This window comes from Pimephales promelas, chromosome 6 (assembly GCF_988280905.1).
Source record: "Pimephales promelas chromosome 6, fPimPro1.hap1.1, whole genome shotgun sequence".
Classification (NCBI taxonomy): Eukaryota; Metazoa; Chordata; class Actinopteri; order Cypriniformes; family Leuciscidae; genus Pimephales; species Pimephales promelas.
This window is the reverse complement of record NC_142774.1, coordinates 19,397,250-19,415,108: the sequence shown is the minus strand read 5'-3', so window position 1 is coordinate 19,415,108 and position 17,859 is coordinate 19,397,250. Positions and strand designations below refer to the sequence as shown.

Genomic DNA, 17,859 nt, shown 5'->3' with positions numbered 1-17,859 from the left:
TAATATTTGCCTATTGTCTGTGAAGTTATGCCTTGCATGATCAATATAAACATAATATTTGGCTGATTTTTGAAAGAGGAAGATTTGCAACCATTTGTAAATTGGAGGTTGATGATTTTCACATTTCTTTGCATTTATAACTTTAGGTCATGTGCCTTCCATGGCAGGGTAGGTGATGTTTTTCATAAACACGTTTTGTTATACTGTTTGAAACTCTTCACATCCTGATAGCAATCAATAATAGAAGTGGTCTAAATACATACAGTGATGTGAATAAGTTTAGACACCCATGCTAAAGTTGCCTAAAAAGAGGAATAAAAAAAAATAATCTTTTGGATATTGATCTTAATGCCTGAATGAATAATGTATCATACATAAATAAATGTTTTTCCTTAAAATACAGGGTGCATGGACAGTCAGGACACCCCTATGTTAAATTCCCATAGAGTCAGGCAGATTTTTATTTTTAAAAGCCAGTTATTTCATGGATCCAGGATAATATGCATCCTGATAAAGTTCCCTTGGCCTTTGGAATTAAAATATCCCCACATCATCACACACCATTCACCATGCCTTGAGATTGGCATGGTTTTACTTCAGTTAGCCTAATAGCTGGTTTGATTTGCATTGAAAGATGATCTTATGGAAAGTACCCCATGCCAATCTCTAGGTGTGGTGGAAGGTGTGTGATGATGTGGGTCTATTTTAATTCCAAAGGCCAAGTCTTTTGTCTTTCATGTTCAGTGGTTCCCTGTCCTGTCTTTTAGTTCTCCCAGGTGTTTCTCGTTATTCCTGATGCCCCCTTGTTATCTTGTTAGCTCGTAGGTCCAAGATTATTTAAGCCCTGTGTTTCTGCCCTGTCTTTGTGAGTTGTTGAATGTATGTTAAGCCAAGTTTACACTACAGGATTTTAAGCCCGATTTGCAAATCGTTGTGCTCGCCGACAGGTCAGGGTGTTATCGCGTGCAAATCGCGGGTGATTAGCGTACGATGAACGCTCGCCAATCTGTTAGTATGAAAGAGCCAACAACGCATCAAAGACTCTCGCAGACGTGTCGCTGAGCCCAGAAAAATATCTAGCATGCTAGATATCCAGAGCTGTCGCGTGACTTAACCTCAGTGATGTCATGAGCTCCAGCCAATCATAGCAAGGCATGGGTTAAGGTCACCGGGTAAATCTTATTTTTTTGCCTTTTTTTTTTTTTGCTTTTTTTTTCTCAGAGCAAATCATCGCGCAAACAGTTTGAAGCACTAGTTTCTGTCTGACGTCCATATTCGTGTGTTGTGTTCTTCTCTTCTTCACTGGGTATTGACCATGGTATTGACGCACGTGCTGTTTTGCTTCATTTCCGCTTCGTCTTATCGCATGATTTTTCGTGACAAAACGTGGTTTGTAGACAAGATAGAATCGTTGGGTGACAGAGTTGTTGTCAGCTCGTGTAGTGCGTTACCTCCTGTTGCGGATCAATCACGTTGTGTTGTGGTGTGAACAGCTCAACAACTTGAACATTCCTGATTTCACTGAGAGCAAGTCATGTAGTGTGAACCGCACAGTTCAGCCCGACGTTTTAAAATCATGTAGTGGGAACAAGGCATTAGATGTTAACATTGGTTCTGTATTTAGGCTGGGTAATAAATATCGATTTCTCGATATTAAACTATTCTAATTTTTACGAACCGATATCGATTCTTAAATCTCAAGAATTAGTCATCCTGTTTCATTTGAATGAATGGAACATTGTATCACGGCTGCGCGCATCCAAAAAATCGCAATGATATTTGTCCTTTGTTACTATTGATATGAAATAAAGTCTCAAATATCAAATTACGTCCTTTTTCTTTAGAAATTCAAAAACATAAATAACGTTTTGGCGCTGTGGCGTGAGATTGCTCTAGCGCTGATCTCTCTTCCGGCTTAATAATACCAGTCACAGTGCGAAATAAACATGAATGAGAATCTGAAAGTGTGTTAAAAGATAGAGTACAACTTATCGAAATCCGTATCATGTCCCATTGATTCGCTCAATCAGCATTTCAACCGTGGAAATACGTCAGTTAAACAGCTTGTAATCAATGTCATGTATCGTCATATTTAGGCCTACCTCAGAAAACCCACAAAAACTCGTTAGTCAGCTAGAAAAAATAAGGAGCGTTTTGCTAAATATAGACACCATATTACATATGCATTATAATCTTAATGTTCTTCAATATTTAAAGCATATTTGAATAAATCTGGCAAGTTTTTATGACAGCCACCATTTAAATGTTTATATTTCATATAATCTTCTTATTATAAAACTAAATAAAAGTGTAATTTATTTGTTTTTATAGCTACAAAACAGTAAATTATTACCTTCATATTAGGCTAATGAAGCCTAGTAGGCTAAAACTAGACTCCCATAGTTTACAGCATTAGTTAAGTGATTTGATTTCCTTGAGAAAATTTGCCATTTATTGTAACTGATATCCAAAATAATCGATATTGAATCGAATCGAAATCGAATCGAATTGCAAGCTTGTGAATCGAAATCGCATCGAATTGTGAAATTTGTGTCAATACCCAGCCCTATTCTGTATCCTTTCCTGTTTCTGGGTCCTTGTATCCTGTTCCTGTCTAAGTTTGTAGTTTGTTATGTAATGAATCTTGGCCAGGTGAATTACATCAACACATACACGCACACACAAACCTTTCACTTCCCCCACACATCGGAATGTGTGGAATGTTTTTGAACAAAGAGAAGGACTTTTGGTGTTTAAAAACATTCAACAAAATGTTTTCAATGGTTTTTATGTATATGTGTCTTCCCCATGTCACAGTGAAATAACTTTGTTTGGTCACAGTTTAAATAGGAATTAAAAATATCTTCGTCATGCATTTGAAACATAAGTGTATATTCCTTTGATATAACATAATGTTCCTTGATATCTCTAGAATGCTTATTGAATGAAACACTCGAATATGCATAGAGATGTAAAGTGAAGTGTATTTTTAATTCGTTGTACTGCCAATGAAGATCAAATTGCTATTGCAAAACCCTCATTTAACACACCCCCTTCCACGAGAAGCGCGCGCTGAGGAACAAAAGAAAGCTTCCCGCGTGCAACATCCACTCTCCGATTGGCTCAAGCCAACAGGAAGGGGATGGATTTCTCCAAGGTGATAAATGTGAGAACGCAGGTCCGCCCTCGCTCTCTTCTGAACTTTCCAGCGCTCAACATGTAAACCTCACGGGACTCTGATCCAACCATGGGTCTTTCCTTTTGTTCGTCTAAAAGTTTCATCTTTTCCTCAAGTGGACTACCAAGTTCGTCTTCCAGGAAAGGAAGTGGACTTTGCCGAACTATCTCCTCGGGTAACGTCACCTCAAAGACTCTCAGCCTTTCAAACACTGGCGCTAAATGCCGACGAACGCCACGTGACTCCCCACGGAACAAAGCAGCCATGAACGAGCCGGGACGGGCCGCGCAAACATGCCGCGGCCGCGCTTCACGTGACGCACGCGCGCCGGACCGGCGCACCTCTAGCCGACACGTGGCCCGAACGGGTCGAGCAACGAGCCCACGACTCACACAGACCACATGTGCCTTGCAAGTATACCTCCTTTTAGAGCTTCTAAGAAGCATTAAGAAGATGTTTTTGGGGTGTCCAGAAAGGTTAACTGACTGTTTTGATGAACGTAACTCTCTCTCTCTCTCTCACAACTCACTCTCTCTCTCACTCTCTCTCTCAAACTCACTTAACTTGCGCGTATCCATTGTCTAAACGCTCTGCGTTTGTGTTTTAATGTTTGTAAATACATGTATCATTGTAACGTAGTGAATGCTTAAGTAGTAACTTTATTAAATGCAAAATATGCTTACCTTGACTGATTGTCTTGCTCATGATACGGGTCAATGAAATGTCAATTTAAAGCTACACGCTTTACAGAACTATAAATACCTAAGAGGGTATTTGGTTATATAGCAGGGAAGGCAGATTCTAGTGGCCACAGAATTTGTTTTCACAAGCTATATAACTTAATTGAGCTAATTGATTTTACCTGTCTTGTAAAACGTGGTCCTTGCAATCAATAACAATTAATTTGTGGTGGATTGCGGGGATGCACATGTATGCATATGGGTAAAATGAATAAATTAACATGTAAGACCGGTCTGATCCAAATCTGTATGAATAATTATTAATTATCAATTATTAATTATGATATGCAAATTCCCCCCTGATCAGAACCGACCCAGAGTCTTTACATGAATGGTGGAGAATGCGGGCATTTCAAACTTGTTTATGAGCAATCAATTTCAAGCTAATGTGTATATTGTTATTTAATATTGTTTATGTAATATTTAATATTACACGCGCATCGGAGTGAACGCTTTGCGAACTCACGATATGACTGATCTGGGCACGAAAGCCGCCTCAGTTAAGCACATTTAACAAGCTGCTAAATGTTCAAACATTTTAGTCACTGTTAATTGTTAAAAAAAAACTGCAGTTTCCATAGTATTAAACTTGTTCTGGCACAGATGGAAGAGAAACCTCTGCGCATAAACAACATTTTTAATAATTATAACTCCTCTGAATGAACGATAATCTTCTGAAAGAGTCGAAGACAAGATCGGTAAAACGATGCTCTTTTACTGTTCTTAAAAGGCCTTATATTATAATCGTTAGAGTAACGATAAGCTCCTGGTTGAAAAAAACATTGACTTAGCTACTCAATGTATAAAACCGCCAAGCATATTATCCTAAGTGCTATTTGATATATGCCTGTTGGAGCAGGAAACAGACGAGTAATTTCTGTTTTCCTTTGCACAATGCAGCGAAGAAAACCTGCGAACGTGTTTTAAACAAATATAGCACCAAAAAATCCAAAACTGAAAACATTCCAATCATTAATACTAGTTGTGATAAATGTTATTTGGAGTTTTGAAACAGACGAGGAATTCCTGTTTTCTTTTGCACAACGCAGCGAAAAGGAAAAAAATCCTGCCAACGTGCTTGTAAAATATAGTACCGGAAAGAAATCCGTCGAGATTTAAAATTCCGTAATATTTGTGATTATTCTCCCTCTGAGAATATCACAGGGGCAGCAGGTGGTTGTAATACTACTGCCAGACACTAGGGTGCGCCCCTGAGTGCTTTGCAGTATCAAATTTCCACCGGTGTCCTGACTTTACCCCGTGTGAGCGCAGTGGCGCCATCGTGTGGACACTAACAGCTAGGTCATCTTTTCCTCAAAATTCTCTGTTAGAAAATTCCTATTTTCTTACTGAAATTTTGAACTAGTTTCTCTAACTTTCAATGCATGTGCAATTTACAGCCTCGTTGTAATAACATGATTTTCTTTACCTTGACTGTGTGCACTTGTTTTGAATTTGGTTCAAACCACGTTTGAATTTAAAATTCAGAATTAAGTCTTAGCAGCTTCTGATGACCACTTAGAGGAAAGCGCCCCCTTGTGGCAGCCCCTTTTGCTAAGTCATCAGCTAACATCACTCTGTTTTTGCATGGCTCTCTCTGTTGGTTGTATTCTGGTTATCACTGATCCCTCACCGTAATCGTGATTATCATCAAATATGACACCAACCTTTAATTTCCTACACTTATTCAAATTTTGTTTGAAACAGACAAATTTCGAAGTTAATTTGAATTAATTCTCTCATTTCCCATTGGGAATTGTTTATGGCTTTATTTCTATATTTCCTCCTCAAATTATTTTTTAATAATTTTGATCTGGTCTCGGTACAACTGTATCCTTACTAATCTAATGGTTACTTAACCCCTATGCATTTGCTCAATTTGAATTGTGTTTAATCAGTTTGAATGCAATTTAAATCAAGCTCCCTGTCAGCCCGGTGAAACACTAGCAGGAAGTGGCCCAAAACCCTTAGTGACCAAAACCCGCCACTACAGCTCGCTTCCTCCTGTGTTCTTCATTGCGGCACTCTATCCCTTTCCTGAATGGAGGCTAGGTTATTCTGATAAGTAACATTGTCATAATTTCCTTTTTGTTTATACCATAATTTTAGTAAAGCTGTTGCCTTGGATTTTTCTACAAAAAAAGACACTCAATTTGATTTAGCTAAAGGAGCTTTAATTCACATTGAAGTACACTTGTTCTTCACCCTGTTTTGTGTTTGCAAGTAGAAATCTCTCTCGTGCTGTGATGATTTGACAGTCATCTCTGCCTGGGGTCCAGCGAGCTGGTTCGTCTTATCTGCGTCACCATCACTGACTGAGCACGAGTCTCGGACTTTTCTGTATCTTCTGTTGGTGCGGCCCGCAACACGATATCACCAAACTGGCACCGCCGGTTGTGGTCAAGGTCAAGTTGCTTGAGAGGGCGCACCTCGGTACAGATGCACCGAAAGGCCCGGGACACTGATGTCATGTGTGGGGCGACAGAAGGACCAACCACGATGCTGACTCCGGCCAGAGTGACCTCATTTCACCCCAGGCAAACTAGAAAAGGTATTAAAACCCATCCACTTACTATTTGCCACAGAACCTAGAGATTCCCCTGGTAATTTGAAGTGGTTGGCTTCCTCCTCTCCGAGCCACAAACCGGCTCCAAACAGGCTTAGGCCTTCTCTTCTTCCCCTTTCTAACACTGCTGGTGTACTACTGCCATTTCAGTACCGACCTCCCCATCTCTGATGGTTGCATGTTACTTCAAACTTTGCTAGATTGCCATTGCTCTGTTCTGTTGTGCTCTGTTCCTTTCAGTTCACCTAGAGACAGAACCTCTCTGACACACCAAGGGAAGCTGAAGAATAGTTTGACAACCAAGTCGTTAGCACCAACAGGTGACCCCTAAGCTAGCGCCCTGTCAAAAACCTTCATTCAGACCCATGATGACCTACCCAAATTGTCCCACCAAACGGTTTAACTGTCTGCATCAGTTAACCAAAATTCTCATACACGGCTTAGCCTGTATTATAGCTCGTTAAAAGTAGTCGAACTGGCATTGGTCTGTCTGTGTGTGTTGTGTTCCTCTCGTCCACAGTGAAGGCAGTATGTTCCAGTCCTACAGTCCCACAACCCGCTGGGACGACCTGGGACGACCTGGGACAACCTGGAGACATGGCTGAGATTCATGACATCTCCATCCCGGCCCAAAGCCACCAGCGACTCAGAGCCCCGAGCCAAGAGCAGCTGACAAAGACTGGGCCAGACACATCACAACCTCGCTCACCAGCTCAACGCACACGCACGCCTCCGCGAAAGGAGCCGCATCGCCCTGGAGCACAAGGTTGTAACGCCGAGGATGACAACTACCCCGAGCTACCGAAGGAAGTGGAAAGACTTCAAACTGCCCTGTCTAATTTTCTACATAGACTGAAGAAGAATAGTCAGAGAAAAGAACTAAAAAGAATTCAACGAGAAACTCCGACAAAGTGAAGTCTCTTGCAAAGAGCAGAGACTGAACTAAAAGAGACTCAAAAGCCACGGCCTGCGCAAGAGGCCCGTGCGACCACCCACAAGCTCGTTCAGCAGAGACAAGATCTCGAACACGAACTTGACCCACAGAGTTGCAACACTCTGATAGACTGCAGCATGACTGGAAAGGGAAGGACACACACCACAAGCTTCCCCTGACCAGTCTGCACATTTCAGCCAATGCACAAGAGCTGAAAAAGGGGGGTGGAAAAGCCCGCCTTCCACAACATCTCTGACAATCTACAAGACGGTGACCTTTCACCTGCTGTCTCCAACCGGTGAACACGACACAGACACCCCGCAAGACAGACCCCGGAGGGCCTGTACCATCACCACCGGCTCCGAACGAGTTTTCTGTGGAACTTACAACGAACCTGTAACTGAGGAGGACGCCAGTTTCAAGAAACTTTCCCTCCAAAAACCCGTCAGTCACCATAGTTCTCTCGGCCCCACACCATGCCCACTCAACGAGGCGTGAAGGCCCCCAGTAAAAATTCCTCAAAACCCAAATTATTCTGAACTGCAGAACCAGAAGACACACAGCACGAACACCGTGCAAGACTCTGCGTTTGTAGAATTAGAATTTTACTAAGTTAAAGGAATCTGAGATAGGCATGTAAGCCTCGACGGCCGACGGACTATGCACGACTCTTTTGAAACAGACAGTTTCTAGATGTTGTTTAAATCAGCACCATTAATCATTAGGTTTCGTGACAGTGAAGAGTTACAGAAAACACCAACTCCGAACAGGGCATACAGTACGTTACCCTGACGACAGAGTGTAGTAAAATCACCCGAGTTTTAACTATTGTTAACCTACAGGCGTGCACTCGATCATCGCGACCCAACTAAAACGCAACGTGCAACACGCATCTTGATCGCTGGCTTATCTAAATGCAGATAAAACAAATAGCTGGAATTGACATCTCTACTTTGAAAAAAAAAACAGCCTTAGAGTCCCAACTGATATCAAGAACTTCAGCATTAAAGCGTAAGTCTGTGTAACAAAGGTATCACCTCAGCAGCTTGTAATCTGTACCGATATCTATTCTGCCTTGGTTAAAAAGAAATCCAAATCGCGGTATGACTAAACCTGTTCCTGACGAAGGAAGCCCAGGACAGAGTTATATGTAGGTAGACCTGGGAGACGCTCCCCCTTTCTACAAAGTAAAGGCCTTAATGTTATTGTTAGATTGATGTAATTCACCTAAATTTTAGCTGCATCGACAAGCAGAAAGCCACTAAACGATCAAAACAAGTTACTCGCGGAAGAGCTAACACTCATGCATGAGAGAGACGTACCTATATATGCTTAGACGAGCTTTGACTCAGCAGCAAACCTATTTCCTTACTCTGTAAACAAATAGAACAAGACAAGCTTTGACTTGCAGCAAATCTATTTCCTTACTTTGTAAACAAATAGAAGACGTGTAAAGTAAAGAACAGAGTTCCATGAGAAAATCAGCAAATGCCAAAACACATTTGCGTTTTACTGAATGCAACCAAAGTTCTTGAAAATCATAAAGTATAGGCGCCTCCTTTTAACCCATTAAAACGTGCATGATTCATGTAAAATATACAGACATTCTTCAGATACTGTTGAATTGCTCTGACACGCTCTGGTTCCCATGACAACAACTTGTCACAGGAAGTGTTACCTTGTAACGTCACTTTTGTAAACAAACCAGCCTGGGTGGCTAAGCTAACCTAGCCTAGCGACACGCTCTGGTTCCCATGACAACAACTTGTCACAGGAAGTGTTACCTTGTAATGTCACTTTTGTAAGCAAACCAGCCTGGGTGGCTAGCCTAGCATCAAGCTAACTTAGGCTAAGCTAAACTAACCCAGCACTAAGCTAACTCCGGCTAAGCTAACCTAGCTTACCATCAAGCTAACTTAGGCTAAGCTAACCTTACCTAGCTCCCATCCAACATAGGCTAAGCTGAATAACCTCCACAGTTAAGAGTTAGCATCATTTACGTGAACCCTTACTCACCGCTCGTGTTCCACAGTGCAAAGTATTCTAGAATACTTTCTCAACACCAGTTAGGGTTTTAAATTACTCACTTTCCATGTTTACCATTCTTATTAGCTAAAGTTTACCTTCACAGGGTTAGGAATACTCCTTGCTAACCGTTAAGGACGAACTTCGCAGATGCCTTGTTAATTAAACTTAAGTTTAACTACATGAAAACTGCGTGACTAACTACAGAATAACGCGTGTAACCGTAGGAATTTTCATCGGCATGTTGACTAAAGCTTTGGAGGGACACACAATGTGGTTTTGAACACCCAACCGCTACAACCCACTATAGTGTTGATCAAAGCAAATCCAAAGTTTAGTCACTAATGCCACTGAACACTCTTGACCTCAGATCATTCCCGTGTTTTGATCACTTTATTTCCTTTTGCTTTAATTTTAATTTTATTTTGCCTCATTGATTATTTCATTCCTTCGACCTTGATGATAATAGCAAGCAGCTATTCCCTTAGGTCATCTATATGATTTAATTTCATTTCCTCTCTTGTCCGAGTGTGGTTCTATTCCTCATAGGGCCCAGAAAGGAAACAGAGACCCCCTTATTTGTTATTTTGGCTTAGTTTCAACCAATGCACTCGTTTGTGACCCTGCAACGCAAGTAATTTCAACAATTTACTAGGGCACTACTAGAGTCCTGAGGGTCGATAATAAGCAGAATTTAAATAAGAAAGCGGTCCTTTTCCTATTATTGTTCACTTCGTCGAGCCATAGTGGACCACCAGCTAAGTCCAGAGAAATAATTTAGTCATAAGGACCACCTTATGTTATTTTATTTTATCTCGGATATGTCCTTTCCAGGAAATACGCTCGGAACCACACAAGACTTAGCCCTAACATGCACAGCTAAGATAAGGACACAAGAGACACTTAGCTTTATGCTAAACACTTAACTAACTTATTAAGCAGTAGTTCTGAACTTTTAGGGCCATGCATTAGTCACTCACAACAAGTGTGCCAGAATGCCACAGAGCCCCTGCTTAAACCGACCTCAACCTGCCAAGGAACCACTGCCCCAAACCACGGCATGGCTCCAAAAAGGATGCAACAAAGCTAACCAGAAAGGTCCCAAGATTCACTCAGGACCCTGCATCTACCCACGACATGCAGACAAGACTTTCACTTGCAAACTGTCTAACCAACATGACTGCATGAAACAGATTCTGCTTGATATGGATTACGTCCAGTCGCGTGGTGCACAGCTTCCTAGATCGTCAAACAGAGACTGTCAAAATGGACTACCAGCTGTTGCAATAAGCTTTGATCGCTTAACTCCCTGATCCAGAATCAGACCAAGGGTTATCACCACCGTGGACATCAAGTAAGACCGACTTGAAACTCCACCGACTTCGGCAAGCCTACTTCGAGAAGCAAACCATCAGGTATGAAAAGGATACCAGTTTCAGAACTTTGTTCCCTTAAAACCTGCATCCCACAGTGAGTTAGTCGATAAGCACCCTGGCCTGTGCTTGTAGCCTGTCTACCTCAGCTACGAGACTGGGCCCGCAAAGCTCACATTAAGCAAAGGCTTTGTCCGAAAAGACTGTGTAAAAACCCTCAGACTAACCTGTCTCTGAGCACGACTCAGAGCTGCCCCTAGAAGGCACCCCATACATCACTAACACCTTCACTGAGAGTTAAACCGTTCCAGGCCAGCAGAGGGCAACACAACAGTCATGGTGCTCATCTAACGCCCCAGAGCAAGAGCTCTGAAACATTTATGGAAGCCAGCCGGCGACCCAGAATGGACCGCCCAGCACCAAGAGACTCAAGCCCAACCAGCCCAGAGCGGTACCCTCTCAACACGCCACTGGTAAGCACAAGTCTGAGCACACATCAGATAACAACAGTGCAGCCACGTCACAGACGGCAGAAATCCTGAAGGTGCTGAAAGCGTTTCTGCACGAGACATCACAAGGAGACAAGTCAGACATCCTATGTCTCAGCGCAAGACCCAAGCCAGACACCCAGAACACTGCTCGTCAGCATCAGACCACAGAGCTCACGGTCGCATCACAAAGCGACAACACCAAGCAGCCACCACAACTGACAGCTGCACAACCTGAGCATGACAGTCTGGTGTCCCACACAAGACCGGTCCTAACCGCTCATCGATCACAACACCAGCCCAGATGCCTAAACTTCTGGGAACCCTAAACAAAAGGGGGGTGGCACAAAAGACTCTACATAGCCACCACAATCATTTGAGCCTCGAAGGCCTCTCAGACACTAGCTCAAACATCACGCTAATGTCAGCCCAACTCTTCGAAAGACTCACCGCTAAAGCTAAGAGTCAAGAACGCACTCTCAAAGCCCAAACATGTGAGCTGAATGAAAACCCTACAGCCAAAACAACTTCTGGCTCAAAACAGGTTGCTCCCATTCATCCATTTGGTCCTATGAGCCTGATTCACCCAGGGTACCGATCACGAACGATCACGTACCCACTTCCGATTGCCCAAGATCTGTTAGATCGCTTTGAGCCTTTAATAGACTTTAAACAACTGAATGCCTGAGCTCAAGTTCAAGAACCCCTCCCCCTCCAGTCATACAGGTCAAGAGAACCTAACTGGCAGGTCACAGAGGTCACAAGAACTCCCTCAGCCAGCCATGAAGGCACAGCCTCAGCACCAAATGGAGAGGTGAACTTGCTACTCTGCACCTTTCAGCTCACTAAAGACTTTGACTAACCAAATGAACTCTGAAACTACCACCTCTTTACCCCTCCAACCTCCCAAGCCTGCCGTCGGACACATCAGGCAGCACACCAAGAACATGCTGCTCAACGGCCCTACAACTTAGTTTCATGCACCTCGTGACATCACTTCGCCACGGCTTGTCCTGCCACGGTGCAGAAAGGGGGATATGCCAGTGTATGCCCAGTCACGCACCATGTGGGCTGCACACCGCAGCACCAGGACATCTCGGCATCCTCAAAGGCATCAGACTGTCCCAGCCGACAGCCGCTGAATTCTTTCCTCCCTTTCTCTCTCTCTCCCCTGTCTCTGTTACAGGATGCTGCTGTGGTCGTCTTCCTGTGCCTCCAGCCAACCAAAGGACAGCTACTGTCGACCGCCTCACCGCCGGGTCCGACATCAGGCAGCATATGGTCGACTGCCACGCAAGCAGAGCTAAATGGACTCCCACGCCGCTGCTGTCAGTACGCAGTCAAACACCGGCCTGTCCAGCAACCAAACGAACTGAAATTCCACAGCCAAAAGGTAACTCACAACACAGAGTGCCTCCTCACAGACCATCAAGAAATTGAAAGGAACTGTGATAAATCCGCAACGCACACAGCATTCTACTGAACCAGACAAGTGAGCTCCAGCGAGACAACTGTTCACTGTCTGCCAGAATGACTTTGCTAAAATTCACCAAGCAGCCTTTGCTCCAAGACCCGAGCTACCCTGCTGCACCCGAGCCTGAGTCAAGTCCCAGCCAGGACGAAACCCACGATTTCACCCTGATTCCAGAACTGGGATTATGAACGATGATAGAAGGGGTCCAGCCAAACTGGACTTGTTCCCAGTGACCGCTGTGTCTCAACTGCACACCTGTTGCACTGCACGACTGCCTCACCGGTAGTCCAATCCTGGACTGCAGCTGATTCTGCACTGGGTACCTCTACGGTAATCAACCACACCCTGACACTTGACATCCACGCTGCACAAGAGGCAAGGAAATGCAAACCTCCACGGCCACCACGGGACCCTCAGGAAGAGGGTACCACGCTGGAGACTGCGTCAAACCTCAGCAAGCTGAGCCCCTACCTCAGCCTAGCCGCCGCCTGCCACCTGACCCTCATGATTCACCTGCCATCCGTCCATTGCGATGGTGTCGTTCGATGTAGTCACACAAGGACTTCACCTAACGAAAAGGGGGAGATGTAATGAATCTTGGCCAGGTGAATTACATCAACACATACACGCACACACAAACCTTTCACTTCCCCCACACATCGGAATGTGTGGAATGTTTTTGAACAAAGAGAAGGACTTTTGGTGTTTAAAAACATTCAACAAAATGTTTTCAATGGTTTTTATGTATATGTGTCTTCCCCATGTCACAGTGAAATAACTTTGTTTGGTCACAGTTTAAATAGGAATTAAAAATACCTTCGTCATGCATTTGAAACATAAGTGTATATTCCTTTGATATAACATAATGTTCCTTGATATCTCTAGAATGCTTATTGAATGAAACACTCGAATATGCATAGAGATGTAAAGTGAAGTGTATTTTTAATTCGTTGTACTGCCAATGAAGATCAAATTGCTATTGCAAAACCCTCATTTAACACACCCCCTTCCACGAGAAGCGCGCGCTGAGGAACAAAAGAAAGCTTCCCGCGTGCAACATCCACTCTCCGATTGGCTCAAGCCAACAGGAAGGGGATGGATTTCTCCAAGGTGATAAATGTGAGAACGCAGGTCCGCCCTCGCTCTCTTCTGAACTTTCCAGCGCTCAACATGTAAACCTCACGGGACTCTGATCCAACCATGGGTCTTTCCTTTTGTTCGTCTAAAAGTTTCATCTTTTCCTCAAGTGGACTACCAAGTTCGTCTTCCAGGAAAGGAAGTGGACTTTGCCGAACTATCTCCTCGGGTAACGTCACCTCAAAGACTCTCAGCCTTTCAAACACTGGCGCTAAATGCCGACGAACGCCACGTGACTCCCCACGGAACAAAGCAGCCATGAACGAGCCGGGACGGGCCGCGCAAACATGCCGCGGCCGCGCTTCACGTGACGCACGCGCGCCGGACCGGCGCACCTCTAGCCGACACGTGGCCCGAACGGGTCGAGCAACGAGCCCACGACTCACACAGACCACATGTGCCTTGCAAGTATACCTTCTTTTAGAGCTTCTAAGAAGCATTAAGAAGATGTTTTTGGGGTGTCCAGAAAGGTTAACTGACTGTTTTGATGAACGTAACTCTCTCTCTCTCTCACAACTCACTCTCTCTCTCACTCTCTCTCTCAAACTCACTTAACTTGCGCGTATCCATTGTCTAAACGCTCTGCGTCGTCTTAGTTTGTGTTTTAATGTTTGTAAATACATGTATCATTGTAACGTAGTGAATGCTTAAGTAGTAACTTTATTAAATGCAAAATATGCTTACCTTGACTGATTGTCTTGCTCATGATACGGGTCAATGAAATGTCAATTTAAAGCTACACGCTTTACAGAACTATAAATACCTAAGAGGGTATTTGGTTATATAGCAGGGAAGGCAGATTCTAGTGGCCACAGAATTTGTTTTCACAAGCTATATAACTTAATTGAGCTAATTGATTTTACCTGTCTTGTAAAACGTGGTCCTTGCAATCAATAACAATTAATTTGTGGTGGATTGCGGGGATGCACATGTATGCATATGGGTAAAATTAATAAATTAACATGTAAGACCGGTCTGATCCAAATCTGTATGAATAATTATTAATTATCAATTATTAATTATGATATGCAAATTCCCCCCTGATCAGAACCGACCCAGAGTCTGTACAGTTAATAAAGCCACACTGCGTCTGGATCCAGCCTCATTGCACTACGTGCCACACTATGTGCCGCACTATGTTACACTCACAGTCTTATCAAACATGGGATTCATCCGCTCTGTGCCATGTCGAGGTACAACTCAAGTAAAGTTGATAATTCCGCAAAATAACTGCAATTGCAGTTTTCAAACAGAGATGAGGAACTGTCAAAGAGGAAAAACTGCGGACTGCAGCTTTAAGTAAAGAGTTTTAAGACGCAAACCAAATGAATCACAACAATACAACCTTTAATTGCAACCCAAAATCTTTGAAAATCTGAAAATTTTTAGCAAAATATTAAAATGTATACAAGTATATAAGTTAGGGCCATAACAAATAATTGATAATGAAAATAATCAACAATGAATTTGTGCACTGTGCACTAAAAACATATGCCAGTCAGTCACACATATTTACAGTAGTGAATAACATATTTCTCTGTACAAAATGCCTCTGAAAAATTTAGGAGGAATGCATAAAGTGCATGATCCGAATTGTCCTAAATATGAGAATTCTTAATAGCTTAATACAAACCCTTAAGGCCTGTTCAGAGCAAGATCGGTAAATATAACAATATTAGCATCCACACAAGCGGATGATATCGTTCTGTTTATTCTAAGCGCGTGCTTGTTTTTCACTTTAAATGCTCAAGCTCGTTAAAACAGGATGGATTCTGATTGGCTGTAAATGTTTTCATTTTTTTGCAGTTGGAAAAAAAAATCATTCATTTCAAATCAAATCAAATAAAAATCAAGTCATTGATTATCATTTATCTGTCATTATAAGTTATAGCTGTGGTGTGAAGTCTGCTATTCTTTAATATTGAGAAATATTTTTAGAACTGTATTTTTATCTTTTGTGGTTATCGTCCTTGGTGCGAATGGGCCTTTACGTCAGTGTTTTACTCATGATGGAGTAGAGATCTTTTAATCTATTGAAGCAATCTTCACCAACACATTGATGTACTCTGATGATTAATTGTATGATTTTACAAGTATTATAAGATTCTGTGTTTATTTTTAACTGTTCTAAAATCTGCTTTTTTTTTCTGCTTTTTGTCTTTCTTTTTAATCTCATTACTTCCTTTCCCAGTGATCTAATTCTTAAAAAAACGATCTAATTTCTGCTCAGGGACTTACTGTTTAACCAAATCTACCCTCGGTTGGTGGAAAACTCAGTGGCCAGGGGTGTATTTCTGGAGAGTCTGGAGCCCTACATTCTGAGCGAGCGGATTGGCTGTCTGACTGCACCTGTCATGAGAGACCTCCTCAGCTACTTCCAGGAGAACGGCATGATGGATAGTGTTGAGGGATGCCTGGTCCACATGGACATCACTAACCTGGACATACAACAGGTGTGTATGTGCATGTTTCATATCTGCAGCACTTTATCATCTGTATTACCTGAGTCAACTTATGTCTACCTAAAAACATGAATGCTTGTAGGTGGTGCAGATGTGCTGGGATAACCAGCTGTATGACGCCATGATCTACGTCTTCAACAGTGGCATGAATGACTACATCAGCCCCATGGAGGTATTATTATTTGTGTTCAATGTGTTAAAAGGTGTTTTAAGGCTGGAATATACTAAATAGATTTTAAAACACTAGGCATTGTACACTTGCCAAATTTGTATTATTATTGAGAAGAATTGGGCATCATCATACACTAAATGAGTAAGGATCACTCACTTTCATGGCACTCTGAATGCAACAAACTCATTCAGAAACATGCACCTCATAGGAGACACATGACAGATGAAAAGAAACATGTGTACCAGAGCTAAATGCAGTAGTTGCTGTAGTGACTTTTGTGCTATGAATCGCAAAGAAATCAAGCCAAGCGTGTTTGGATTCGGTCTTGGTTGGGTTGACGTGGTCAGTATAGCAAATTAGTATAGATAATATTTTAAGTACAGTGGGTGATACAATATGTCACTACGATGTCTTCTAAAACAGCTCAAAATATCAAACAGCTTTGATATCGTCCAACTGGATAGAATCATAGTCTGAAGCTAAAAATAATCAGAATCTGAGCCCATCAAACACTCAGATTTTCTGTGAAATCTGTCAACTACAATGGGCAAAATCAGCAGACTGGCTCTGACTTACGGCAACTAGCATGAACTCGTCCAAACTGCAAATTGGGGCCAAAAACTGGGCAAATGTCATGCATTCCAGCTTTTATTTATTTATTTATTTTTATTCACACTCTGATGGTCTAATTGCCACACAAAGCAGAAACCTGGTAAGCCGTTGGGGACACCTCAAGGGTGTGTGTGCACATTTTTGATGTGTATACGTGAGTTTTTTGCCCATAGAGTGTAGGTTTTTAGTGTGTGTTTCTTACCATTAGGATAGAAAAGAAGATGAAAGGCTTGTTGTCAGAGGAATCTTTTGAACCCTAGATGAAAGGCGACCGAGTAAGGGATTCATTTGTTTCATGGCCAAAATGTCACACACATACACACTGAACAAACACTAGTGTGTGTTATGCTGGATTATGTGACCACGTCTTGGAAAATAGACTACAGTGTATACATTTTTATTTTCAACACGATATGAGAAACACTTTCTCAGCAGGCTGCATTATGTTGTGAAAAAAAAAATGTTTTAAAGAGGTCATAAACTGACAAATCTAAATATCCTTGATCTTTTGACATGTAAGTGGTCATCATACTATAAAAAATATCCTGAAAGTTTCAGAACTGAAAATTTTCTCAGTCTAAATCAGCTTTTATTGTAACCAAGCCCAGCGAAAGACTCATTGTAGAATGTGCCTATGTAATAGAAGAAAATTAACACATACTCCATCATTTTTTGGCCCCGCCCACTGGCGTGATAGG

The 17,859-nt window shown here is 42.4% G+C and overlaps 1 protein-coding gene across 2 annotated transcripts in view; it reads left to right on the top strand.

The window, feature by feature from the left end:
• The window catches only part of vps8 (VPS8 subunit of CORVET complex), a 227,900-nt gene that overhangs the window by 65,029 nt on the left and 145,012 nt on the right, over positions 1-17,859 (top strand). For both annotated transcript variants that reach the window (XM_039657435.2, XM_089132237.1), the window contains exons 21-22: positions 16,146-16,368; positions 16,460-16,549. In XM_039657435.2, the coding sequence (XP_039513369.2) occupies positions 16,146-16,368; positions 16,460-16,549 (313 nt within the window). The remainder of the gene's footprint in view (positions 1-16,145; positions 16,369-16,459; positions 16,550-17,859) is intronic.